The sequence below is a fragment of the Pagrus pagrus genome, assembly GCF_965226575.1.
Source record: "Pagrus pagrus genome assembly, chromosome: 8".
In the NCBI taxonomy this organism is placed as follows: Eukaryota; Metazoa; Chordata; class Actinopteri; order Spariformes; family Sparidae; genus Pagrus; species Pagrus pagrus.
In genome coordinates this window covers 4583697-4609779 of record NC_140192.1, presented here as the reverse complement: position 1 = coordinate 4609779, position 26083 = coordinate 4583697, and the positions used below count along the sequence as shown (strand labels likewise).

At 43.4% G+C, this 26083-nt stretch overlaps 1 protein-coding gene across 5 annotated transcripts; it reads right to left on the bottom strand.

Annotated features, from left to right (window-relative positions):
- Positions 1–722: 722 nt before the first annotated feature.
- On the bottom strand, positions 723–25271 carry ap1b1 (adaptor related protein complex 1 subunit beta 1). 5 transcript variants are annotated; one of them, XM_084359141.1, is made up of 23 exons: positions 25213–25271; positions 23476–23536; positions 21395–21500; positions 21156–21291; positions 20696–20941; positions 20331–20521; positions 20010–20231; positions 19754–19874; positions 19551–19646; positions 19259–19374; positions 18052–18217; positions 17241–17339; positions 16549–16808; positions 15358–15565; positions 15128–15148; positions 14214–14243; positions 13980–14117; positions 13740–13885; positions 13516–13645; positions 10639–10723; positions 10115–10201; positions 9397–9551; positions 723–2278 (listed from the first exon to the last, which is right to left on the bottom strand). In XM_084359141.1, the coding sequence occupies exons 2-23, from the start codon at positions 23510–23512 to the stop codon at positions 2204–2206; spliced, it is 2871 nt and encodes a 956-aa protein (XP_084215267.1). In that variant the 5' UTR covers positions 23513–23536; positions 25213–25271; the 3' UTR covers positions 723–2203. The 5 variants fall into 5 exon arrangements, with proteins under 5 accessions (XP_084215267.1, XP_084215268.1, XP_084215269.1 ...); XM_084359142.1 differs by having other exon boundaries at positions 25145–25223; XM_084359143.1 differs by lacking the exon at positions 25213–25271 and adding an exon at positions 25128–25178.
- Between the last annotated feature and the right edge of the window lie 812 nt (positions 25272–26083).

Here is a 26083-nt window from a genome sequence, read left to right as displayed (position 1 = left end):
TAATGAGCAGGCAGTGGTGGGTGGCCTGATGCGCTGTAGGCCAGCAAAGAAATAAAACTAATCCCTTAATGTTAAAGAAAAACACTGTTCATATTATTAACTTCAGCAGTTTGGGAGTCTGTTATACGGACTAAGCCTTTAACAAAGTGCAGTGCAGTGGCGCCCCCTGTTGGAAGGCATAAATCACATAGGATCAATACATCATTAACAGACTAATGCTTGGCACAGCTTTGGACGACGCGGCTCCTCTCCGGTCAGTAACTCTGCAGCTTTATCCCCCACAGAGGAGCCGATCTGAGACGGGAGCTTGTTCGTCTTCCCGTCTAAGCGATTCAGTTAGACTTTCCCAAGCAGCTCGGACCTTTTAAAGACCCCGTCACTGCTTCAGAGGAGCTGCCGCACCTCAAAGATGCACTCGGCTGTGGATAAACCTCCAGACTTCACAACACTGGGAGACTTTGTATGCAAAAGCTGTGAAGGCTGCCTGGTCTGAAACGCCAGAGCCGAGCATGAGAAGGAACATGAACGCCCCAAATGTCATCAATGATTATTAAGTGTGTGTGAAAACAACGCACGCCGGCTTCCAGGGACTCTGGGAATGTGAACTTTGCCAAGCAAACAAACACTGAGATAACGTTCTGCGTCCTGTGACACTGACACAGATCGTTTTTAACTTTTACTCCGTCATAAATGTCGACATACTGAATAAAAGACTGAGCGAGTGAATTTATCAAGACTTTTAATAGTTCTTTTTCAAATGATGTACACACAATGAACAAAATCAAGTCAACCAAAAAGCATCTGATTAAACATTTGATTTCTTTCTTTTATCTTTTTTTTCTTTTCTTTTTTTTTTTATACAGCATTTCATATGAATCAGCCGTCACCACACACAAAGACACACACTCAGAACACACAGCCACCTCCGTTGTAGTCTTTTACAAGGCCTTGTAGAGAAAGTGCAAACGTCCTGCGGAGCCGATAAAAAGGGCTTCAGTGTAACGACTCGGAAAAAGGAATCAATTTCATCTGGAGTCTGCGGGTAAAACAGGGATAACTGGGTGTTGCTCTGTCTTTCTCTCGAGCTAAGTTTGCTACCTGCGTGTACACGTATTACTCAGAAGTGTTAGAAAGTTTAGAGATTTCTCACCTGAGCCTTCATCTCAGGTGGCCGTGGTACTCCGAAAGCTGCTATAAGGATACAGAGAGAGCAAAGTGGCAGAGAGAGCTCCGATCGGCTGTCACCGATTCGTCCTCAACACCTGAGGCTCTCTCCCAGTTTGCCACATGCACACTAACAAGACTACAAACACAAATTAAACCATGGAATGACTAAGTAAGAGAGCTGGCAGCGGACAACTGCTGCTAGTCTATAAAATGTCCAGATATTGATGTAAGAAATTAAAATAAACACACGACGACAAACATTTCCAGGCACACATCAGACATTCAGAGGATCCGATCCCGCTGCCGACCACACGCCGGAGAAAACTCTACAAAATGACAAAGACAACAATAATGTAGTTTGTAAGTATTTATGTGTCTCTTCCACGGCCCAGGCGGCCACCTTCCACTTCACGCAGGCGGAGGGAGAGTTAAAGCCTTTTTTTCAGCCGCATTTTTAAATCGAAAGTACCCTAAATAAATATGCAGACGCTGATGATTCACCTGCTGATTGCAGACGCTAAAAATAGACTCCAATTTGCAGAGAAATGGGGCTAGCTAGTGATTAAAGAGCCTCATGCAGAGGAAACAGTCACGGGGATACAAGTCACACGGCTGTCCGTCTCCAAAAGAATAAAGGTCGTCACAGGACGGGCGCGGCAGGGACGAGCGGAGCACCTGCTCAGTGTGACGGTGATCATTGAGAAGATTTATCATGAGATAAATGTCCAGAAACTGGAACTGGTGTGCCAACAAACACAAAGAGGGACAGGATAGAGAGCGAACCAGAAATATCTGCAGTCTCAGGGGGAATAAAACAATCAGCCATGTGGTCAAAATGGGACAGAAATCATCATTAACCATCCTAATTAAAGAGCTGAATGACATACAGAGCGCAGCCTCCAGGCCCGACACAGCAGGAAGTGGCTCCCGCACTGAGTGAAGTTGTAATATGGTTCGTGGGTCAGGTGAGGGGAGAGCAGGAAGAGGTGCCGGGAGTCTGCGAGGGGCAGCGGCCGGGTCGACGTCGGGGCGTCTCTCAGTTCTTCAGCATCGCCTCGTAGCTCTGGAACACACAGTTGGAAACTTCGGGAGCTCTGCACTTCAGAGACACCTGAGGGAGAGGACAGAGGAGCAGGATGAGCGTGATTTCACTTCGCAACTCGGCTGTCAAAAGTGCAGACAAGGTTCTGATGGACAAATCAATACAGAAGACGACCGCTGTGGGACACGAAGTGCAACAAATCACATACAGCTTTAACGAGATACACAGAAGAGATAACACACTGATACATTAGCTAATAAATCACAGCTTGTGTTGGTATGATGAAGTAATGACAGGATAAAGCTGCAAAACCAGTGATGGAAGTTGACAGTCGGCTGCTTTAACGATGGATTATCAGTTAATCAATAATATGAAACATGTTGGATGTGCTTCCATTAGAAAATGTTTTTTAAGCATCAACATGATCTTTGTTTGATGCTAAATCAGAGTAAGCATCATTAGGAGTTTAAAAAACAGATGAATGAAACTAAATAACACTAAATAAAGACTCAAACCCAAACTGATGCAACTAAACGGCTAAAATGTGATAATATCAGTTTGTCTGGAGCGTTTTTAAATTTTTTTGATGTATCTTAATTAAATACATTTTCTTAAACCAGTATTTTGTGTTTTAATTTGAAACATTTGATACTTTTTGATGTATTTGTGCATCAGATGGGAGGATATAAGATAAAATCACAGATTGTGATAAAAACACTCAGGATTGTGGTGAATTATCTTTATCGGGTTAAGCTTGAATATCTGTCGTCTGGCTTGATAACATACAATCCGATATTGATTTCCTGATTTATTTTGAACGGATTTGTATCAATACTATAGATTCCTAACAAAAGAACGACAGGTAAGATGAGATGCCCCCATTTATTTATGCAGGGGAGAAGTCTGACAGTAAAAAGGATATTAAGTTTCTGAGCAAAATGTAAGGTAAAGATTATATTATATAAATATAAATATATATATATAAAGTATATTTTGATGATAGTCAGCATAACATCATGAATCCCTGGATAATCAGGGCATGACATTTTTATAGCATCCGACGCTTAATTTGTGCCCAAATCTGATTGTCTGCAAACAAAATGTTAATTGGTTCAAATCTTAAAGGTGATTAATGATTAACAATTAACATCTCTAAGCACAACAAACAAAGGAAACGGGAAGGGGACAGGCACTTTGCAAGCTTAATGGATTGTTTTGACCTACAAGGTCTTCATCAGGCAAACTGTGTTAACATTTTCTTTAATTTCAAGACGATTGGTTTAAAAATAAGACCATTGTAAAGAAGCAGAAGTCTCAAAATTCAATATCTCTCAGATGAAAAAAAAACCAAAAGCTAAATTCAGTCGGAAACAGACTGAAGACTGACAGAAATACAGATACATAAACTGGGGAAAACAGATGCAGCCTCTCCAATCTTTGATGTTATTTCCCAGCAGGGAGTCGGTTTAGGATTTCATACAGTTTTTTCTCCCAACAATCATACTGCAGATGTTATTCCTCAGATCCAGAGGAGACACTCTCTACAGGAAACACAGGGCAGCTGGAGATGTGTACCAGGACAGATACTGCCATGATGCTGCACTTAACACAAAGACTGTTACTTCTAATATTTTAAAAACTTTCCACCATTTAATTGCTTCATAATTACAAACAGCTGCGCTTTCTCGTCACAGACAAACGTCTCTGTGATGTGAGAAAACAAGCTTTTTTTCTCTCTTTCCCTGACAGAAACGCACACAGCCGTCTACGTCCACACGGAGCCGTTCTGCCTCCGACTTGTTCTTTCAGCTTTCATCAGTGTCATTTCTCAGACTCACATTTGTTCCACTGGAAAAACGTCTGGGGGGGGGAGTCACAATGCAAATCTGCTAAAGATAGCGAGTGCAGACCCTCTGTGACTAGTTTTGAGTGACAAACACAAACAACGCAGGAAGATAAGAAACTAAATCCAAAGAACATTATGTCTAAGTTCTGTTTTCAGTCACAATAAGTCCTCAAATGTCTGCTGTTTTGTCTCGTAGTCCTGAAAATATAATTTTTTCAGGAAAACGGAGTCCATGTTTGAAGCTCCAGTCATGTTTTGTCTTCTGAGACTGCCGCCATTATTAAAAATGTTTGGATATTAATAATCAAACAAAGGCGATGGGAGCGTGTTGTGGTGGATGCCACAGGGCTGCAGTGGAATAAAGCAACAATACTGCGCAGCTCCTTAAGTGTTGCCTCTATGTGCTCAGCGCTCTTTATTAATGCATGCTGCTGCTGGCAACATTTAAGCAGCCGCTCTCCTGTCAGCATGGGGTAAAAGATGTGAGGAAATGCGGATGGTCTAGCCACTGCGCAGAACCTGCTATTAAGAGACCTAAAAACTGCGGCATGATTGTGTTCAGCTTCAGGCTCGCTGCTAGAAAATCAGGATTATATTAACAGTAGCAGGGAAACAGACAAATAAGGAGCAGGTAGCCACTGTAGTGACGAAGGGGGTGCAATCACATGGTGTAGATGGAGGGACAGGATTTTTTTTTTTTACCAAGACAGGGAATTTCAAGTATCAAGGTGTTTACATAATTCTGTCTTTCTAATGTTTAGTTATAAAAATGGTGCTATCATGTGTTATGGAAGAGACAGAGACGTGGATTCATCTCGCTGCAGGACACAGCAGGAGTCTTTGAGAAACCTGCATAAATGGGGACATGGGAGTGCTGCAGTGCGTTAGGGAAGAGCAAAGACACTCGGCTATTTAATGATCAGGGTCTGATAAAGTTGTGTGCATCTTAATCCTAATTTTAAATATGTTATTTTTCTTTAAGGGGTACACGATATGGAGTTTTTTCAGCCGATACGATAATCTATCTGCTTTTCTCATGGCTGGTGGGGATTCGATAAACAATAACTTCACATGTTTGTATTTTAAGAAGAAATTCCTAACCTGTAGTTTATGCACACCTGGAGGTATTCTCCTCCTCCTCCTCCTCCTTTTCTGTGTTTATTGGTGGATTGAAACCAACTTTCAAGGTAAAAACAGACGCCTACTGTATCAGAGTTTGTAAATGCTGCTCTTGTTAAATCAACAAAAGCAGCCTGGCTTCATATTATGGGCTGTATTTATCGGCTTGAATAATTTATTGGTAATAATATAAGAATTTATGGAAAATTAATCAGGACATCAATATAGGAGGACTGTATGTTATCAAGGTAGCTTTCTCAAGTCACACGTGAGGATACTCATGATTATACAGATAATGGAAATTCACCACGATCAACTCATCCTGAGTGAAACAACCGGTTTGTCTGTTTTTGGTCGATCCAGTTCATTTAAAACCTCACAAATAAAAGGTACGTCATCATATTGTTATATTATTTGTAAAACTACCAACAATGATCAAGTTGTGAGATATTAAATGGGACACGAATGTGAAAACCGAATCTCTGAGCTCGTCTGGAGGGACGACACATAGTCTGTATCTGCGTGCAGTGCAGCACTTTGGTGTCCATTTCTGTGTTCAACCAAAACCCTCAGAATTACCAGCTCAAGAGGTGGAGAGAGGAAATCAGCCAACATCACCGGGCGAATAGTTGCCATGGGGACAGGAGATGGCAGATGAGAAGACCATGCTTCATGTCAAAAAGACGAGCAGCGCCCCAGTTCTCCACTACATACACTATAAAGAATAAATGAGCTGCGATGGAGGTCAGACTAATGAATCAATCTGAGAGCGACTGACGACTTCAGAATTAGAAACTTAAAGTGGCTACAATCAGACATTAACAATGCTTTTTTCTTAAGAATAACAAGTTTCCAATGATGACGCTACACAGATTTATCACCTGACTCTATGATGAACTTTATATTGTTTCAGCTCTTTGTTTATCCGTCCGGCCTAAAACTTTACGGACACAGTTAACAAATGTGTGTCTGTGTTTGTGTTGTAAACATGGTGTAACATTTAGCAACTGAAGAGCCGGATATCTCCCTCAGGAGCTGATAGAGACCGAAAACATAAGTAAAAGAGTTAAACTGCACATTTCTTTGCCAGTTCTCAGCAAGAGAGACAACCTTGAATGAACGAACGCTCTGTGACAGCTGCAACTGTTTGCTAACGAGCCGGTTAGGTTGAAAATGAAAACAGTTTATTATGAGCCGTATTTACATCTGGTGATAGGCCGCGACCTCTAGCATCTGTGGTCATTGTTACAGCTGCAAAGGAGGAAATGAGGTGAAGTAGTATAAAGAGTGACAAGTCTGTATACAGACACAGGACATTCGAGCTGAAACCAGAAGTCAGCAGAGAGATCTTTTAACTTTTAACTTAGTAACTGAGGTAACACAGGTACATTTGTATCTGACGTGACAGAAGTAACGTGGTGATTTCAACTTAAAACACAATGTTTTCCTAAACCCAACCAAACGTTTTGGGAGACGCTGACAATGAACCCATTTAGTCGTGAGGATGTGTTGTTGCTAAAAGGTTTAAGGTGACAAACCTGTTACAAACACGGTAAGCATTAGAAGTAAAAGCTGTTGATCCTTTGCTGTGCTCAGTACTTGGTTGCATCGCAGGTTTAAGAAGAGAAACACAAAAATATATTCAAAGGTGCAACAGACCAAATCACTGTGACATCACGCAGCAACAATCACATCCGAGCAGACGACTGGTGGTTGAGTAGCGTTGCACAGATATGTAAAACTATGGGTTTTCAAACTTGTTTATTTCTGTTTTCCCTTTCAGCCTCACGTGTCACGTTTGAATATATAAACAGTTGCCATGGTGATCCGACCTTTGAGACGTTTCTACTGTGCCCATTTTATGTGCCGTGTTGCTTTGCTAGCGTCTGTGATATCTAACCAACAGCAACATCTCAGACTAACTGCTAATTTGTAGTAAACTCAAGCTGTCATTTATTAAAGCATTTAAACATGCAAATACTGTGATTGGATCTTTACTTTGCTTTCTTAAGATCTTCCATTTCATTGTGCATTGCATTGTGGGGAGATATTGTCCATTAAGGCTGTTGTTAATGCAGAACATAGTCAAACTGAGCTGGAATAAGCACAGAGTAATAATAATAATAACTGGGCCACAGCTATAAGTAGTGTGGCATCATGGGAGAGCTGAAGCCAATCAAGTTTTAAGACAAAAACAGTGACATTCAAACATGCTTCCTCACGTCTCAATGAAGGAAATGAATTATAATTGTTTTAATGTCTCGTCTGAAGAAGCAGAATAAAATCCAGACAATAACCGTTGGCAGGGCTGTACTTTCTTCAGGTCTATAAATAGCTGCTGACAAAAGGCTTTAGCAGCTTGGCTTTAATGTGCCGTGCCAAGAGAGTGCAGAGACCATGCAGCAGCCAGCAGCTCTCGGAGACAAGCATCAGAGTACACACTGTACATGCAGCATGTTTAACTTGGAGCCTCCTCTACACTGAACAATTTATGATCCCTCTGCAAAAAAACAAAGCGGGGGAGCCTTACGAGCCTCGCTGAGGAGCAATTTGAACTTAAAAATTAACATGAAATGGCAGGAGGGGTACAGTGCAGAGAGTCCTGAATTAATGAGGTTACGGCACAAATGGGACGCACAGGGGAAATAAAAATGCAACCGATCAAGAGCGAGGAAATGAAAGCTGCTCGCCGCCCCCAGCAGAACAAATGACACACAGTAAATACTCCACAAATAACCATAAAGTAAAAATCTTTCACTTCAGTCAATTAATTCCACGAAATACTCCTGAAGCCGTATTTTCCCCAAGTCTCCTACATGAAGTTAGAACAAATTGACTTGTCTAGACAGAAGAAAACATTAAAGCAGTAGTGGTAATAAAAGTAGGTGGTTAATGCCACCTTATAAATAGAAAACATGATCTACAGGCAGTCCTGAGTGATGAACAGGAGGAGAGTCACACCAAGGTCCTCGTTCTGGGCCAGTCGCAAAGAATTTTCTAAGCCGAACACAATCCATCAAGTGCAGAAGATGGGGAGCAGACAGGGCTGAGTCATGTGACAACACAAACAAATACGCACGTGCACACACAAACACACAGGTGAGTCACCAATACTGGCCCACAATCTAATCACTGAACCTTCACCGCACTCACAACTCATTGAACATCAATCTCCTTCATGGCTCTGTGCCGTCATTTGTCCAACATCAAGGAAAAATGTCCAGTGGTGATGGTGTTTTGTTAACTCCATCACACTGACTAATGTTATTATTTTACGTCAGAAGTGTTGTTCCTTCACACTGTGCAGATTATTTTAGTTGACTTGAATTATGAGTTAACTTACATGTTGCTCCTGTAAGAGTTGCCTTGGTGAACTCGGCGCTCTTTATTAATGCATGCTGCTGCTGCTGCTGGCAACATTTAAGCAGCCGCTCTCCTGTCAGCATGGGGTAAGAGATCTGAGGAAACGGCCAGTCAAGCCAATGTATCGAACACGCTATTAAGAGACCTGCAAACTGCGGCATTCATGTGTGCAGTTTAAGGCTCGCTGCTACAGTATCAGTATTATATTAGTTTGACTACTGATTTTCTGCAGCATCAATACACAGACCCCAGCTGTTAGAGGGGTGAATGTAGCAGTGCAGTGTGCAGACATTTTAAGGCAGGTTGTTGGTGAATAAATAGATTAAAAGTGAAGGAGGTTGGCCACAGAGTTTGCGAAAACTTCAACCCATGCTAACTGAATGCCTCGGTCACACTACACGACTTTCAAAGTCGTCAGATCGATGTCGCGTTCACACTTCTCAGCTCTGTCTTGTAATCCTTGTGGTTTGAACACTCTGAGTGATCAGCGACAGGGGGTCACACACTACAAGATAACACACACACATGAGACGTGACACTGGAATGGTGCAGTCAGAGTCGTTTGTGCTCTGATTTGCAGCTACAAACAAGGAAGAAACCAAATTCTCCAATAAGTGACAGACACATGGATTCACACCACTGCAGGAGTCTTTGGAAAACTTGAGGACCTACAGCCGCCGCAGCCCGATGATGAAAGTTGACGTGTAATCGTGGTGTGATAAGCAGCTTAATCTGGACATTTAATACACTTAAAAACATCATTCTTTATAGGGCAATAGTTGTTTATCAAGTCAGAATTGAGTCACAATGATGTGACCAAACTCATGAATTCGTATAAAACAACTAATGCAGTACTGACCGTGTAGTTTGGGTTTCCTGCCTGCACCCTCAGCTCAGCCAGAACCCAGATGCCATTGGTGAGTTTCATCGACTGATACAGCATGTCCTGACCCTCCACCGTACGCTTGGCTATGGTGAAGACGTTGCTACCCTGCAGTTTGCTGGAGGCGGCATCTGTTGAGGGAACATGTTCGAGAAGTCAACATTTATGCTGTTACATCTATACTACTTTAACCATCTGAATAGAATACAGCTCATTTGTTTATTAAACCATTGAAAACAGTCATTTAATGTACCATGCAGGATTTCTTTCCCCCTTTATTATCCCCTTAAATTTCACTCCAGGCTGCCTGTGCAGCAAAGATGCAGTCACTAATTTGAAATAATCATTTCTCCTCAGACTGTCTTGCTGCTGCGCCCCAGTAGGATGTGAAACCCTCTCTCTGTGTTGATGAAGAAGAAATTTAATCTGTGGGGGGAAATCTCCATTAAGCTGTCATTAGGAATTCTTCTCCAGTTCAGCTGCTCTCACGCCTGTGTGAAACTGAATTATCACACGTAAATAGGGACTGTAGCAGATGACTTCTCATCAAATACAATTTGCTTCATTAGCAAGGATTTGAATTTGAGATGGCCACTGCTCTGTTGGGTTATTTCTACATTTGGGGAATCTGCAGGACGTGGCAGCACAGTGTGGAGCTCTTCAGGTAGTGCATTCTCGTTTCATCCTCCATTACCTGAGTTGAGATGGCAGTCTTTGATCTGAAACTGGGCTTCGTTGTCATTAGGAATGTCTTTCCATGTGGCCAGGAACACCTGTCGCTCTGTGGATGTGGAGACACAAATCACTGAATGCGGCAAAGACAGAGCACACACACTGAATGTAACAACAGGTGATATTGTACGCCCGGCAGTGAAAAAATTTAAGTCGGTTTCCTGCTGCGGCTCCAGAGCATAAGCACGCCGCCACCGGCAGCTGCCCTGCTGCTAGCCCCATCAGGAGGCTCCGCGGGGAGAAAGGCCAGCAGGTTTTCACAGAATAAATAAACAGTAACACACAAAAGCAGGAGGAGGAAAGGCCAAACAGTGGCACTGGTGCACAACCTCAGAGCAACTGAATACCCCAAAGAGTTGAGAGGACAGACTCGCACACATCTACGTCAAACTTGTGCACGTGCTCGTACTGACGTCTGAGTATGTCTTTGACGTCAGCCTGGTTTTCAGACTTTGGAGTGAAGAGATTTATCCAAGAGACACTCACCCATCTTGCCGTCCTCTACAAACAGCATGCTGATGGGGTACTGGGAGCTGAAGTAGAAGACGTCAATGTTGTTCTTAACAGCCACCTGCAGAGTGATTACATCCAAGGAGGGGGGCAGAGGAGGACGACAGGATGAGGAACAAGAAGCAATATGTGGGTAATTACTTTACAAGTGCCCTTCAAGGATGGGCATTGCTGGTTTATGTGTGCTGTTTACTGAATCAAGAGGGCTGCAGTCCTGAGAAATCTCTCTCTTTCACAAACACACACATCATACTGTGTCTCGGAGTAACATGAGGTCTCAATTTGCAAAAGAATTTCAGCAAACATCACTTAGAAGCTGATTACATCAAACATTACTCTTTCTGCACAGCCTTTAGAAAGTGCTAAGCGAGTTGAAATAAATAAAGATGAACACAGAAATGGAGGCAAGAATAGCAGACAGTGGTTAAAAATAAAACACCAAAAATAAAAGATGTGACACAAAAAGAGACGAGCAGTCGGGACCTTTAACGGTCTATCGGCCCAGGAGAAAAAGACCTGACAGGTGGCAGCCGGCGTTATCAATCAGGCTGCTCACCAACAAAGTGCTGAGAGAAGGACAGTGAGATCGGCCAGAGGATAACAGAGGAAGGTCTCGTGAATAATTCATCAGGGCGTCTTATTCCTGGGTGCAATGCAGGACTGCCAGTAACACAGCAAGTTATACAGAAAGAGCTGTGTCAGGCAAAAAGACATTTTTGTGCTCTTGCTACGTGGGTCAGCACATCTTTTCCCAAGTACTGTCCAGAATTTGATTGCCATTCGTCATCTTAGATAGGCGAGTATTTTAATGTCCAGAAGGAACTTTGAACTAAAGCTGAGATGATTAAAAGGAAAATGCATTTTTTAATATTTGCCTGTTTTCTTAGTCTCCTCTGACTGTAAACTACATAACTTAAGGATTGAGACTGCTGGTAGTAAAATTAATCAATCTGACTCCGGCGACTCTTGTTGTGGAAAACTGTGATAGATAAAATAATTAGAAGAAATCAGAATTTGACAGACAGGCGCTGTATCTATATGTCTATATAAATCCATATGTTTAATAAGACAGAAGTGTTTGGCAGGCATTACTGTATGTCTGTTTCTGTAGCTATGGATGGGATCTGATAACAATCTTAATGATACTAATGCCACTTTGGATTCTGCTCATCAGTCTGACTCTCTCTCTTATTGATTCCTGATCAATCGTGTGGCCCCTGTGTGGCGCCTATATCATTGTAACATAGAATATTTCCCCTGTGTGATGGACCGGCTGCTCAGCAGTGGCGCTTGTGTGTCGAGTGTGAAATCCATGGCAGTCTAAGAATTAAAGCCCATGTCCTGCAGAAGAGTCTGTCAGCACATTGTTGGTTTCCATCCCTCCATAAATGTATCATTTTTACAGAAATTACAAGAACTGTTGTCGTCCTTCTTCCTGAAATGAAGCCACACTTTCAGCCGTTTCTTCCTCTCAAACAGCAGCTTAGATGCTGACACAGACAAGTTTTTGAAGACAGTGTTTTGCAACGCGCAAATGTCAGAAAACCAGACTACCATCGATCACAGGAATTGATAAGCTTGGGGAATATCATTCCAGTGGATTGGGCAATTTGGAGCCTCTTCTCAACCGGAACCGGTTCTTGATTCCCATCTCTTCCTGTAACAAGCAATCCTGTCACCACTTTGATATGTTTAAAATTGAACTGCTGTGTCAATGAAGAAGGCACTAAGGTGGCAAAATATTCATGAAACTTGCACCCAAAGGTAATAAAAGCGTTGCTCTAAAAAGTGCTGATGTGTGATAGAAAGGGGCTTTATTGACTGCGGCGCTGCACAACGTCAGTAGTTAAAAGACTACTCAAAATAATATCCTGTGATTATCTTCCACGAGATAAAATACATGAAGAAGCTCTCGAAATAAAATATCCGAGAAAATGTCAGAACAGACAGCAGTTCTCATCAAAGCAGGGCCCAGAGGCAGCCGAGTAGAAAGGTTAGCAGGTCTACTGAGGCCAGGAGAAACAAAGGAGCCATGTGTTGTCTGACCACTAATGACCGCCTCCACCTCTATCATCCCCCTCGACACTCTTATCTTCTCTCTCCAGCTGCACACAGCACCCGTCCACCATTCTGCCCAGTTAAAAGAAACCACCCTGATCAAAAACAAGCCCGCCACCGCTGCGCTTTTTGTTTTCCACCTATCACAGCCGCTCTGACGGCTGTTTCATGTTTCAATCCCGTTTTTTCATTCACGGCATGGGAATTCAACAGTATAGCTTAATAACAGCGAGGATGCGTTACAAATCGGTTAAAACAACATTGGTCCTATTTCCAGACAAAACTTAATGTTTCAAGAGATGGACAGCTTCAGAAGTATTTCAACCATGAAGCATTTTGATGTTTTAGTCCTTTAAACTTGGGATATATTAAGATGAATGACTAAGAAGTTGAAACATTGTCAACTTTAATTTGGAAAGCAATGTTTTTATCTGATTATCAAAAACTTAAAAAGCTGTCATGTCTACCAGCTCTGCTTACATTACCATTCACCTCTGACAGAGAGCTGTCACAATGTCTGAGGACCAGTAGGAAGCCTTGTTAGGACAGTAAATTGGAGGCATTGGTGTCCTCAAAAGACCAGCGTTGAAAAAAGCTGGCATACATTACACTGTGCCTCTGGTCTGTACTTGACATGTGACCATCATCTTGTTGACAGCTTGCATCACTGTCACAAGTGTGATGCTCGAAACGTCAGTCCAGAGACAGTTCATGAAAAATCGAAAGGTTTCCCTCCTATTCAATCAAAAGCAAATCCAACAATTTCAGGGGAAATGAATGTCATGAAGCTGTTACCTGCAGGTTAGTGAGAGGCTCCATCTTCATGACAGGTCCCACAGTACTGAGGGGAAGGGCCACTTCAATGCTCTGGTTTGGGCTGAGAGGAGTGAGAACCTGGAGTGGGCCGGCCGGAGCGAGACCAAAGCTACAGAGGAACAACAGGAGGGAAAAAAGGTGTCACAAAAGGTGAAAACACACTAAAATCTAAGCTAAGCACACTGCTGAGTCGATGATCTTACCTGTTTCTGTTGAACTGGATGGCAAAGTCAGTCATGACACTCATAGCTTTATTAGTGAGGGTCATCTCCATTTGGATGACCCCAGCACGGCGGGCAAACGTGCCAGATATCTCCAGACCCTTGGCCTTCATGGCTGGAAGCCAAATCTGAACGTAAACAAGATCCGTTATTTCGTTAGCGACCCCACCACTGCTGTTACATTATTCCATAGTATGTCGATCCCAGCTTATCAAGACTCACTGATTTAGGAGGGCTGTAGGCTCCCATGGGCATACCAACACTGCCACCGAGATCGAACAGGTCATCCAGACCGCCGCTCACGGGGGGAGGGAAAGAAGCTGGCATTGTAGCTGGCGGTGCACCAAAACCGGCACCCATCTGTGGGTCAGGAAGCAACAGGTTACCTCAAAAAACATTCAATGTCACGTTTTACGGAGCAATCCAAGAGCAACAACCTCAGATAAAATGACTTACAGCAGGACTTCCTCCAAGGTCGCCGCCAAGCTGAGAGGAGAGGAAGAAGAACAGAAATTCAAGGTTATCTACTGGTGCAATCTTAAATTATATGATGGAGGGTTTGAAGAGGGTGGATGGAGTGGTGGAGGGTCTCAGAAAGGTCTTTCTGATGTCTCAATGACGGCTATGGGGGTTTATACTTGCAACAAGCAAAATAAGAAGGAGATATGCACCAGTATGAGAGAATGTCTCCTCTTATGTAACTGACCTTTTATTGTCCAAAATCCAAAAGGTTTTGTTCAAATGCTACTCACTAAATGTGTCTACTGTGATGATGAAGAGGTTGCGGGTACAGTGACCAGAACTGGAGGTGCAAGACATATAGTGATTTTACACAGTGACAAAGCTAAACTACTGTGTACGGAAGACAAAACGTGGGGGAAATGTACTAAAATCTCACCTAAATGAAATGAGAAACATAAACAAAGTGCAAACAGGCACAAATGACTGCTGAGGAGGACTATTCAGGGGACACAGTGGTACAACAGGGGACAAGAGGGGGCTCTAAGCTGTTGCTGGCCTTTACTGGTCCAGCGTGGTCCCCTGGACCAACCTCAGTGGGGCTGTAATCGGGGGGCGATGGGGACTGATGAGAGAGCTGAGGTGACTGAGGGGTGTCCGTCCGTTGGGGAATGGGTGGCTGATTGAAACATGAAACAAATCGCAGAGCTCAGAGATAAGAAAAGAGACGGACTCAAGGATTTAACAGCATGCTTCCTACAGATATCACGATAAGAAAAGATGATAAATGATGGATGAAAATTACAGAATGATGCACGAGAACTAGAGTAGATCTGCACTCATTAAATTAATCCTCTAACATGGCCTGACATGGTTTAAAAATGTTTTGCCCTCTCCCTCCGTGTAGTTACCGGCTCAGACTCATCCCCCATCTGCAGGTGCAGCGTTGAACAAAGAAAGGAAAACACACAGGAGTCAAAGGAAAAAAAGAAAAAGCAACAAAAGGTAGAAAAAAAGAATACAAAGATACATTTAATCACTCGGTCCTAATGACAATAAGCCTTAAATCCACTGAGATGTGCTAAGCCAGCCTTTCAGAGCCTGATAGCTGCACTCAAACAGCGGTGTATAGACAACCTACCAGGCTGTCCAGTCCTCCTCCGAGAAGGTCCATAGCACCCATCTGCATCCCAGAGGAGGGGGCTGGTGGTGGTCCGGTGGTAGTAGGAGGTGTTAGGTCCAGATTAAGCAGATCTCCCAGGAGGTCTCCCTGGGATGGGATTACAGCAGGGGGCGCCTCAGAAACTCCAGCAGCAGAACCTGTATCTGGGCTGTCGACACTCTCCCCTCTACAAGAAATTAAAAATAATTAATTTAGTGAACGCCCTTTTCTGTCACTCATTTGCAAACCGTTTGCAGATATTCCTGGTTCCTGATTTTAATGTACACGGTGAGCAGGGTTTACGTTAGCTGGCAGATACGTGTGGTTGACTGTCGGATGAAAATATCAACAGCCAAAATGTCTGGTGGAAAATACGCCATATGTATAAATAAGCATACTTAATAACCTAAAGATAAACTTCTATTATGCAAGAGTTTGGTTTTGCCTCTGCATTTAAGACTTAAAGAGATTTATTGAGTGTTAAGTCATGTGCTGAGCTTTGTCTCTCAGTGCACAAGTGCTCCTTCCTATCCAGCACGCTGCCAGCGATTTCTACCTGAGATAAAATATATATGGACATGGGCATGAGCCTTCTCCAAGCAACGGCCCCGCACTTTGGGTCGACAGCAGTTAACTCAAGTCGAAAATGTCAGTAGTGATGTAGAAGTTTCTGTGCCAGTTTTATATATATATGAAAAAAACAAGCGATCGTGCAAAAGAGGCCAGCAAGACCACAGAAAAGTGTCAATGTCCTCCTGCTCACGAAATGGAAGATGTGACAACAGCCAAAACAACAAAAGATGTTTCAAAACAGAATAGCAGAAATAGTTTAACATGGCAGCAGATCAAACAGAGACGCCTCGCTAAGAAATACGTCTCCAGCAAAACCATTGTGTAAAAGTCTGGCATAGACTGTGAGCCTTGTATGCCATTAAACTGCGTTTATAACTCCATGTAGTCAACGAGAGAGATAACAAATAGATGTGTTGCATCTAAAAGGCAGGAAGGAACAGGGAAGAACAGATGCACAGCTCAACACTGCTAGAAAGTGTGACACTCAGCAAATTTGAAGTGTAACATAATAGCCGGGTCAAGAAGCTTTGTCCACTTAAGTAAACAAACCCCCTTTTCCCTGCGGTGTTAAAAAAAAGAGAAAAGGGCATGACTCACGATCCAGCGCTGCCAGGGAGTCTCTTGTGCTGAACGCCGCGGCTGCCCTCAACAAAGGCACTGGGAGGCTTGTGGTACACAGAGGCCAGAGTACCAATGTGGCAGATGAGCTCCTCCAGCAGTGTGGGTTCAATCAGATCCGTCTCCTCAGAGATCAGGGGCTTCTCAGCAAGAACCACCTCCTTAGCAGCCACAGGGTCTGTGGAGAGCAGACGCCAGTAGATGTAGCCGCGGTCCCTGAGGTCTGGGTTATCAGAGTCCTGCAGTGAGGCGAGAAGAGGAAGGACTATTATTCATGGAGCTTATTTAATAAATACTTAATGTTAGTCCGTCTTGGCCCCGATATGAGAGACTGAGCAGTGATTCAAAGATGTCAAAAACTGAGTCAGCCTCGGTACAGATAAGATTCGGCTGATGCATGAGGCAGACTGACACCTTACATTTTTATTACCTCTGAAAAAAGGAGAAAGTTCACAGGGTTTCAAGTGTGCTATATGATAGGTGTCTGGACTTGGTTCAGTTTCTTGAAGACGTTTCAACTCTCATCCAAGTGGCTTCTTCAGTTCTGTTCCCAGAACTGAAGAAGCCTCAAACTACTTGAGGACGACACGGGCAGCATTCAGAGCAGCAGGCAGCACGGTGAGGATTATCACATATCTGCAGACTGTATCTGTGAGCATTTTCTCTCTCACCTGTGTGGCTAAGCTTAACACCTGCTGCACCAGCTCCTGGGTCTCAGTGGGCTTCTTCAGGAACAACTTGACGATTGCCGTCAGTAGCTGCAGCTGCACCTACAGGTGAACAAGTAAACACAAGCAGTACATGTCAGAACTCCTTTACTACGACTTTTAAATGCAGCCAGTGAAGTCCAATTCGGCATGAAGTTGCATCTTAATGATGATCCTTTAACAATGACCTGTGTAGAAGTAGAGTAAACACATAAATAAACAAAGTCGAGACTCATTTTACTTCTCAGGGCTCAGGTTTCCCATGGTCACACCCTGTTACTCCAACTACTACTCCACACAACAGCACAAAAACAAACATTTTTCTATCCCACGAAACCACCGAATGTAATCAGAAAAGCCTCTCCAAGGCAATAAGATGGGAATCGATCTATTAAATAGTGAGCCGTCTAAACAAGTAAGCCTGGTGTAATTGCACAACACTCCTCTGAATGAAAGCTGGCTTCTCTATAAAATGTGTCTGGACCAGACTGGAAAAAAATGTACCATTACTGTAACGTTTTCCCTTTAAGCACAGTTAATACAAAATATCTTACTCATCTAGGGCTCTTTCATTTCTCAGTTTAACAAGACCAGTTCTCTGTGGTGCTGTGTGTGGCGTGTCACCTCCATCTTCAGTGTTTAACAGCAGCTAACCAAAGGCTTTAATTATTTCCAACTACAGAAACTTAAATGTGCTACTTACTGCGAGCACTGCCCGCTAATTGAAATCAAAAATGGACAAATTAACAACCTCCCCGCACCCTCCTGAACACACCTGAGTGCTTTCATCGTGGAAACCCTCCAAAAAGCTCTCCAGCAGCTCATCAGCATTGTCGATGCGCTCAGCGTACTCTCCCACAATCCAGATCATGGCGGCGCGCGCCTCCGGCTCATCCAGGGAGTCCAGGTTTTCACACAGAGTGGCAATCACGCTCTCATACCTGCACACAGTCACACAAAACAACATCGCATCCGGTCGAATATTACAAATATATTAGGGGAGACAATGTCATTTGAAATATAAACAATCACACAGAGGAAATTAATCTAATTGTCCTGAAATTGAATGATTCTGTTGGGACCGGCAGGGACAGAAAAAAACAAGAAGATACAGTCTCCACATCAACTGCTGCCTACTTAACACTCAGGAGACACAGAGCAGCATTAGCATTGCCTTGGAGCCGTGTATTCTGGCAGCCTGACAATGTAAATGCAATATTTACTGTCTTTTTAGCTCCTCGTACGTCTTCAGGACTAGATGCTCGATTTTTTCTGCCGTGGTGGATAAATTTCTATCCTGCACTAAATGTTTCATAATGAACAATTCCATTTACATAATGGTTTAATTACAAGATTTGCCAAATCAAAAAGATTTAGTTGATTTCTAATTAGAAAAGGCAGAAGTCTGAGTGGGTAGTGACTCATACAGCTGAAGGCTTGAGCCGTGCCGAGGCTGGAAGCTTTGCAAAGCTGCTCCCTGTGCGACTCACGACTCCACAGTGGTGTGTGGGAGAGGTTTCTGTCTGGCACATGAATGCACTCTGTCGGATCCACAGTGGAAAGTCACGCTCCGGATGAATAAACCTGACCTTCGACCAGGTGCAATCAAGGCAGGCTGTTCAGCGCGGTCCACCGCGAACACTCTCTGCGTTACCGTTAACAATTTTCTTGTCCGAAAGCTTTCGGGCATGCCGTATCAGGATGAATGCCAACATGAAAACAATTTTTGTCTGTTTAATGAGCTTTCACTCTGCCCATTTAAACAGCAAGAGAGAATAATCTGGGGGTCAGTGATGTGGAACAGACACGCTGTCTGCTTGTGTTTAACAGTTTGTGTGAGTCAATACTACAGATTTGACAACAAAGCGAAGCATCTAATTCACACAAACAACGTCACACATCTCAAATGTCTCAATTTGAACGGCCAGTGTGAGCAAACAATACGCGTGTGACCACACCGACATGGCCACGTGGGAACCTACTTGTTGGGGTACTTCCGGAAGATGTCCTTGATGACCACAATGGCCTCCTGCACCACATAGTTGACCTTGGTTTGGATGAGGTCCAGCAGTGTGCTGACACAGCGCTCTGCTGATTGCTATTGAAAGTAAAGGGAATAAAAATCAGTCAGAAACAGTTTAGACTGCAAGTAGAGCTGCAACGATTGATCAGTTAGTTGTCAAAGTTCCCGGATCTGTGTCTTACTGTTGGCCTTTAATTGTTTACAAAGGCCAACAAAAAAAACAGTGACAATATGACATCATCTCCACCCACCTCTACTTTGATGGCACAGCGGCCAATGGCTCTGACCGCTTTACGGACAAAGTCCACATCCACCTCAGTGGCGTACTCCTTCAGCTCAGCCAGGACCTGCAGACAGACGAGCAGTGGTGTCACTCAGATCGCTTTGTTATCTATAAAGAAATGTTTTACAGGTTTTCTAACACAATAATGTGTTACTGCAGCGGGCGTGTTACCTGGGCGATGTTGGCTTGAGATGCGAGGCGGATCATGATGTCCAGCTTCTCCAGTTTGACGTAGATTGGGTCATTGTACTTCACAAAGAAGACCTTCATCTCGTGTTTCAGGATCTCTGGGCTATAAGAGACATTTGTTGTTATTTGTGGCGATCGACTCAGACTGTAACACAACACACAATAAAATAAAAGGAATCCAACTGTAACGGACCATTTTACAGTTTATGCTAATAGCAAAAGACCTCCCCACATTTACCGTCTCTGTACGATGAGGTTGATGTTTCTGAGCGCCACATATTGCAACTCGGGCTCAGCAGAGAGGAGAGTGACCAGCGGCGGGGCGAGCTTCTTCAGCAGGGTGCCGTAGTAGTCCAGGTCTTTGGGCAGCATCTCCATGAACTTCATTAAAACCTTAACCGCTGACAGCACCACCGCGGAGTTGGCATGCGAGAGCCGTGGGGTGACACGCTCACAGATGCTGGCAGACGTCGATGAAATTGGGGGAGAAGGATCAGAAAATTAAACTGTGAATGTTTGTCATCTTACATGCAACGTTAAAAAAAGGGGCTTCGCTTACCTTTGGGACTCACGGTCATCGCGAGGTGTGTAATTGGCCAGGCAGTCGAGGATGAATATCTGTCCCCACTCTGTACACTCATTTAAAGCGGTCAGCAGCTTGTTGATGGTCTGGGGGTTCAGGTCCAGTAGATTACTGTTGGGGTGAGACTCTGCTATCTCCGACAGCGCTGCCACTGCGTTTGCTACAACCTAAAGATAAAGACGAGTACAGATAAAAAGGAAAAGAGATATAAAAGAGAGGTCACTGAACTAACACAATTCTGGCAACATGGTGGTCATTTGTATGCCAGCACAGGGCGTATCAGTTAAAGACAGAGCAGGGGCTAACCCAGCCATCTAGTGTGCTGCTCAAAGGAGTCGTACCATGGGGTTGGAGTCAGATATGAGGTCCTTCAGGGTGTCCAGGAAGCCTTGGTCCTCCACCAGCTGAGCGTTGATATCATGGAGCTTGGCTACACACACGGCAGCCGTCTTTCTCACGTACGGGTCTTCGTCCTTCAGACATTTTCTCAGCGGCTCGCAGAGGTACTCAGTGATCTTGTCCACGCGGATGCAGCCCATCGTACGGACAGCAAGGGCCCGGATCAGAGGGTTAGGGTCTTCACAGTCCTAGATGGGTGGTTCAGAGAGATCATAACTCTTGATTTATTTCTATATACAACACAGTTTCCCAGTAAAATTAATTCCTTCCTCTTAAAATACTTCTGTTTTTCTTTCATTATGTTTTGGCTCACAAACCGTAGGACACACACTGTTATGGCTCAGTACGAATGAGTTATAAATAGATAATTAAATATACTTTTTATAATGGATTAAACTTTACCTTTACAAAGGTGTTGACAGCCATGATAGCCATATCTGGCTGACTCTTGGCATAGTTCATCAGGTAGAGGTAGACGAGCTTTTTCAGCTCCAGGTTGTCCGTCTGCATGCAGTTCACAACATCTGGGAACAGAGCGCTGAAGAGGGGACGACGAGTTATATAACTTCTCACTCCAATAATGTGTCACAGTTAATTATCCCAGCTCCTGCGTCTCTGACTTTAAATGTTCCCTGGCTCACCTGACATCCTTGCCGACGGTCATAGACGCAATGACCTTCTTCACGGCCTCCTTCTTCTTCTCCTTCTTGTCACTGTTGAGCTCCGCCTTGAGCTCAAAGATCTCCCCTGTGAACACACAAGAGAAAAGAGGGAATCACACATCATGTAATATATTTGTGATATAAGGAGTTGAAGGGCGAATGTGCAGCACATTTTTCACAAGTCACAACAGGAAAACTGGAAAGTGGATACGCCGACATAATACAGAGCGTTCAGTACCCTTTCAGAATCCCTCATTCAGAACCAGGACATTGACTTCCGCAGCAGTTTTCTGATACTGCCGGCTTGTATTGCTTTCAGGTGTTTAGGTGCACATGCCGGAAGAAACCAACGTGATCAGAGTGCACGATAGATGGTGCTGCCTATAAGCCTCCTAATGGCCGAGTGATCGAAGGCTTTTACATTAAAGCTGCAGCAGGAGTTGTTTGTTTGGCGTTGCAAGTATCTGAACAGCAGCAGACTTACAGCGCCGATAACAAGTAAGAGTGACAAGTCATGGACCTGACTGTTGATGAGTTAGAGGCTTTAAAAAAGTTTGCCTTCATTAATTGTCCACCTTAATGCACACACCCACTGGCTGACCTCGCCTTTCGGGTTTCTCTCTCCAGGTATTTGTCTGCTGCTCTGTTGACTTCACTCGTCAGCAGTATGTTTTTCAGGTGAGCCATGTTTGGAGGAAGCTCGTCGTTAACTATGTGGCCTATCGAAACCAATGTGGTACCAAATGTCACAGCAACAGCTAGGTGCTCTTACAAGCTTGAACAGAAACAACGGCATTAATAGGCCGACACTAAATAGGAGAGGTTGAATTAAAAACAGTGTGTTTGGAGGAGCAACGTTATACATCTCGCTCTCTGTTTCTCTGCACAGCATGTGCGAATGTGAGGGCAGATTATCAAATAGTTAATAATAGTTAATCACCCACAGAGTCGTTCTCTCGCACCGATAAAAAGTAAAAGTAAAGACAACCTGAAATGGATCACTAAATATACTTGGCTGGCTGTTAAAGTACCTGGACCGCCCGCTCAAGTTAAGTGTGGAAAACACTGAACAGAAAAACAATCTTATCGATATCATGAGCTGATTTCAACCACAACGTCCTGCCAAACTTGTGGGTATTGTTGTGATACAGATTAGTGAGTGGGTCGCTCTCTAGTCTCTGATACAAACCGAGTTATTAAGGAAGAGCTGACAAGAAGAAGAAGGGCTAACTTGCTCTGTACTGTAACTACATCATGTCACCGTGTGAACATCTCAACAAGGATTACGGTTTTTGATTTGTTTTGGTGCGATGTACAAAACTGACTGAGGCTAAACTGTATTTATATTTCAGTGCAGTGCCACTAACAAACCCACTGGCTCTGAATTACACCATAAACATCACACACTGTCAGTACACTGTCAATTTTGGGCTTATATTTGAGTCTACCTACTTAAGAGTTTCCCAGGAACTGTAAACCGCTAATCACTCCCAATCTCCTCCAAGATGTTAACTACAGACTGCGACACAGCAACATCGGGCAGATGCACAGAAAAAAAAAGCAGATACTGAAAGAAACTAAGCCCGGTGCGTGCGAACATGCACAGTTTTTGGGTTGTGTGCAACAAAAACACAACAGGAGGCACAGCAGGACGGTCAAATCTGTCAGTTAATGCTCAATATGTCTAATCTGATTTATAATAACCAGTGCAGCTCTGTTCGCTGTAAAAATGGCGAGACATGCAGGGTGACAACATCTCAGGCGAGGTTAGTTTTAGGTTTTGTTATATTCAACAACTCAAATTTACAGAACATGGCTTTCTTGAGGATTTGCTACAATCTTTACCCGAGTAAGCATCTTTAACTGAGTGATATTCAAATATGTAACGACATTACATTAACAAAATGTAGTGCAGTTTGTGGAGATAATAATTCAGCACCACGCAGCTGAAATCTACCATGCGCTTGCTTGAAAACACTGCACGGATGATGGCAACTTATCGATTGATTCACTCGTTAAATAATTTATCTGATGAATGTATGAGCAGCGAGCTATCAGACCTTTCTTGGTAGTGGTGAAGTACTTGGAGTCCGTCATCTTGGATCCAAACTGTCGATTCTCCTGCAAAGAGATAAGTGAGGGTGAGAAAGACGACGAGTGGAAACTTGGAGCATCACGAGAGCGACAGGAAATACTAGAAGTGCAAGCACAGGGAAATAAGAGGAATTCCTGTCTTCTCCTGAACAAACGGCAGCCGTCTATCAGAAAGGAAAACAATGGATATCATCTCTTTAAACTTGAAACAACTTCTTGGTCAGCATGAATGTGGCGAACTTGGCGAGTCAAACTTCAAAATACTTTCTGCTTTCCTGTTGTTGATTTCCCTCTCCTGACCCAGCGCCTCTCTGAGAAACATCTTCTCCCGTTTACACAACAATACTTCCTGCTAAAAGCGAATGTTGTTCAAGCTGAAGGAAATGAAGGGAAGTCTAACCCAAACAAAAAAGGAACAGAAACTCAGATTTAACTGAGAAACTCTCCTGCTATGAGTAAAATAATACTCGAAGCCATCCGACTGTGACGCTTTTAACTGAAGTATACTTTTACGTAACTTATCCCATGTTTGTAATCATCAGATTATGTTGACTTTGAACATTAAGTATGCTTTTTTTGTTCTGCTGGAGGTTGTTCAGCTATAAACACTTCATATATAATGATTATTACATAATACAAATACTGATGGCAGGTGCCTGCACTTGTTATTTAATTAGCTGTTCATTCATTAAATCAGATGGTACTTCAGATAGCTAATGGAGACATAAACCATACATCTATATAACAACAAGAAAAGTGCTTTAACAGTAATATCACTGAACACTGCCTTTATCTTCAGCTAGCGTTTGACTGAATGAAACTTCATAAACATGCTAGCAGGGAGAGATGTTGTCAGCAAAGGCCCCATCACTTGTTAACGTTTACTAGCTATTGGTAACAAGTGACAGCATCAACACAACACAGCGTTTCATTAATAAAACGTAGCAGCTTCATTATTCATTGAGCTTCAGGTGGCTGTCAGCATCAGACAGGCTGTTAGCCACAAGTTAAGCACAGACGATGCGTTAACAACAGCTGACGACGGAGCTAGCAAGACGGATGCAGCTGAATGTGACACGTTTGTACGATAATTCACGCCATACTGAGTATAAATAATAAACAGCGTATTCTTGGATAGTTTCCAGACAGACAATACGAGTACTCCACAGAGGCTGACTGTGAGTTAAGCTGCTAGCTTAGCCCCCCCAACGAAAAAAGTAGAGGAACGGTTCGCTAGCTGGCTTTAGCATCGAGCTACCGCGACGTTAACGCTAGCATAGCGAGCTCAAGTGTGTACAAATCAATCGCGAAAAGCGAGAAAACCGAAATATGTAACGACGACGTGAAGTTAGCTGAACTGTCCGGACAGCCGTGCTGCCAGTTACTCACGCATAACTGATTCGCCCATTCCTGCATGTTGGCAGTAGTTAGCTGAATGAAGCTAGTGCTAGCTGTGAAGGCTAGCCGTGGGTTTGCAGTGTGCCTGTCAGTGTCAGCTAGCGCCTGGCCACTTTTCTTAGCTCGCACGGCTGAGACATGACCTTCTAAGCACAGGCTTAAGGATGCCTTTGCCGGGATAGTTAAGCTCTTAATCTGTCGGCCTGGTTCAAAACCTTACCCGACGACTTAGCGTACCTTCTGGAGTTAAAATTAGACCCGCCACACAATGAACGCGGAGAGAAAAACCTCCACAAACATCTTACCGTGACAGGCGTCAGTGGGGGCTGTGATGGCCTCCGTCCCCTCCCACTGGATGTTTTACTTCCGCCTTTGCTCTGAGTAACGTTTGCAAACACACCGACGTCAGCTTTCATTCACACATAATGTTCAACACAATTCATTTTTTATTTTTTTTTAACAATTTCTGAAGATTAGCTGCAGCAGACTGACCTCTACAAGCTGCAGTTTACACAATGTTAAATGTAACTCACACTCATATAAATTCATTAAAGTGTCATGAGAAGTGATCCTAATGTCAAATCCATGACTTTTATATTAATTCACACTGTTTTCCATCCATTTAAAGAGGGTTGACAGCACCTACAGCCTCTAAAATGACCAAAAAGTTAATTCAACACCTCTCGAAACAACAATTAATAACCAAAACTTTCATGAATGAAGGATTTCGAAGGATTTTTTTGAAGGATTTTGAAAAAAAAAAAAGGTTTATTTTACCAAAGAAACTGTAAATGTAGGTTAAATTGCAATCACGACTTCCATATACTATAAGACACGGCAGGGCAAATGGACATTCACCCACTCACACGTATATTCACACACTGATGAGCAATTTGGGGTTCAGTGTCTTGCTCAAGGACACTTCAGCATTCAGCCAGGGGAGGGATTCGAGCCAGTGACCTTCCAATTACTAGACAACCAGCTCTACCTCCTGAGCTGCAGCTGCCCGGAGTATGCGGCATTCAATTTTGGGGCATTTATTAACCTTAGATTGCAAAATCCACAGGAGATCATCAGATATAAGTTATATAACGTTAGTAAATAAATAAATCTGTCGTCATCCACGTTCACACTTTGTTTTTTTTTCTCCAACAGGCACTTGCAGGAGTGCAAACC

Excerpts from the sequence above, each read along its gene's own strand:
- ap1b1 (XM_084359139.1), bottom strand. The coding sequence starts at position 24,925 with ATGCAGGAATGGGCGAATCAGTTATGC. Across the intron at positions 21,292-21,394 it reads ACCGTCGGCAAGGATGTCAG|CGCTCTGTTCCCAGATGTTG; the intron begins GTGAGCCAGGGA and ends TCCCCTCTTCAG. Across the intron at positions 19,375-19,550 it reads GCTGTGCCATCAAAGTAGAG|CAATCAGCAGAGCGCTGTGT; the intron begins GTGGGTGGAGAT and ends TACTTTCAATAG.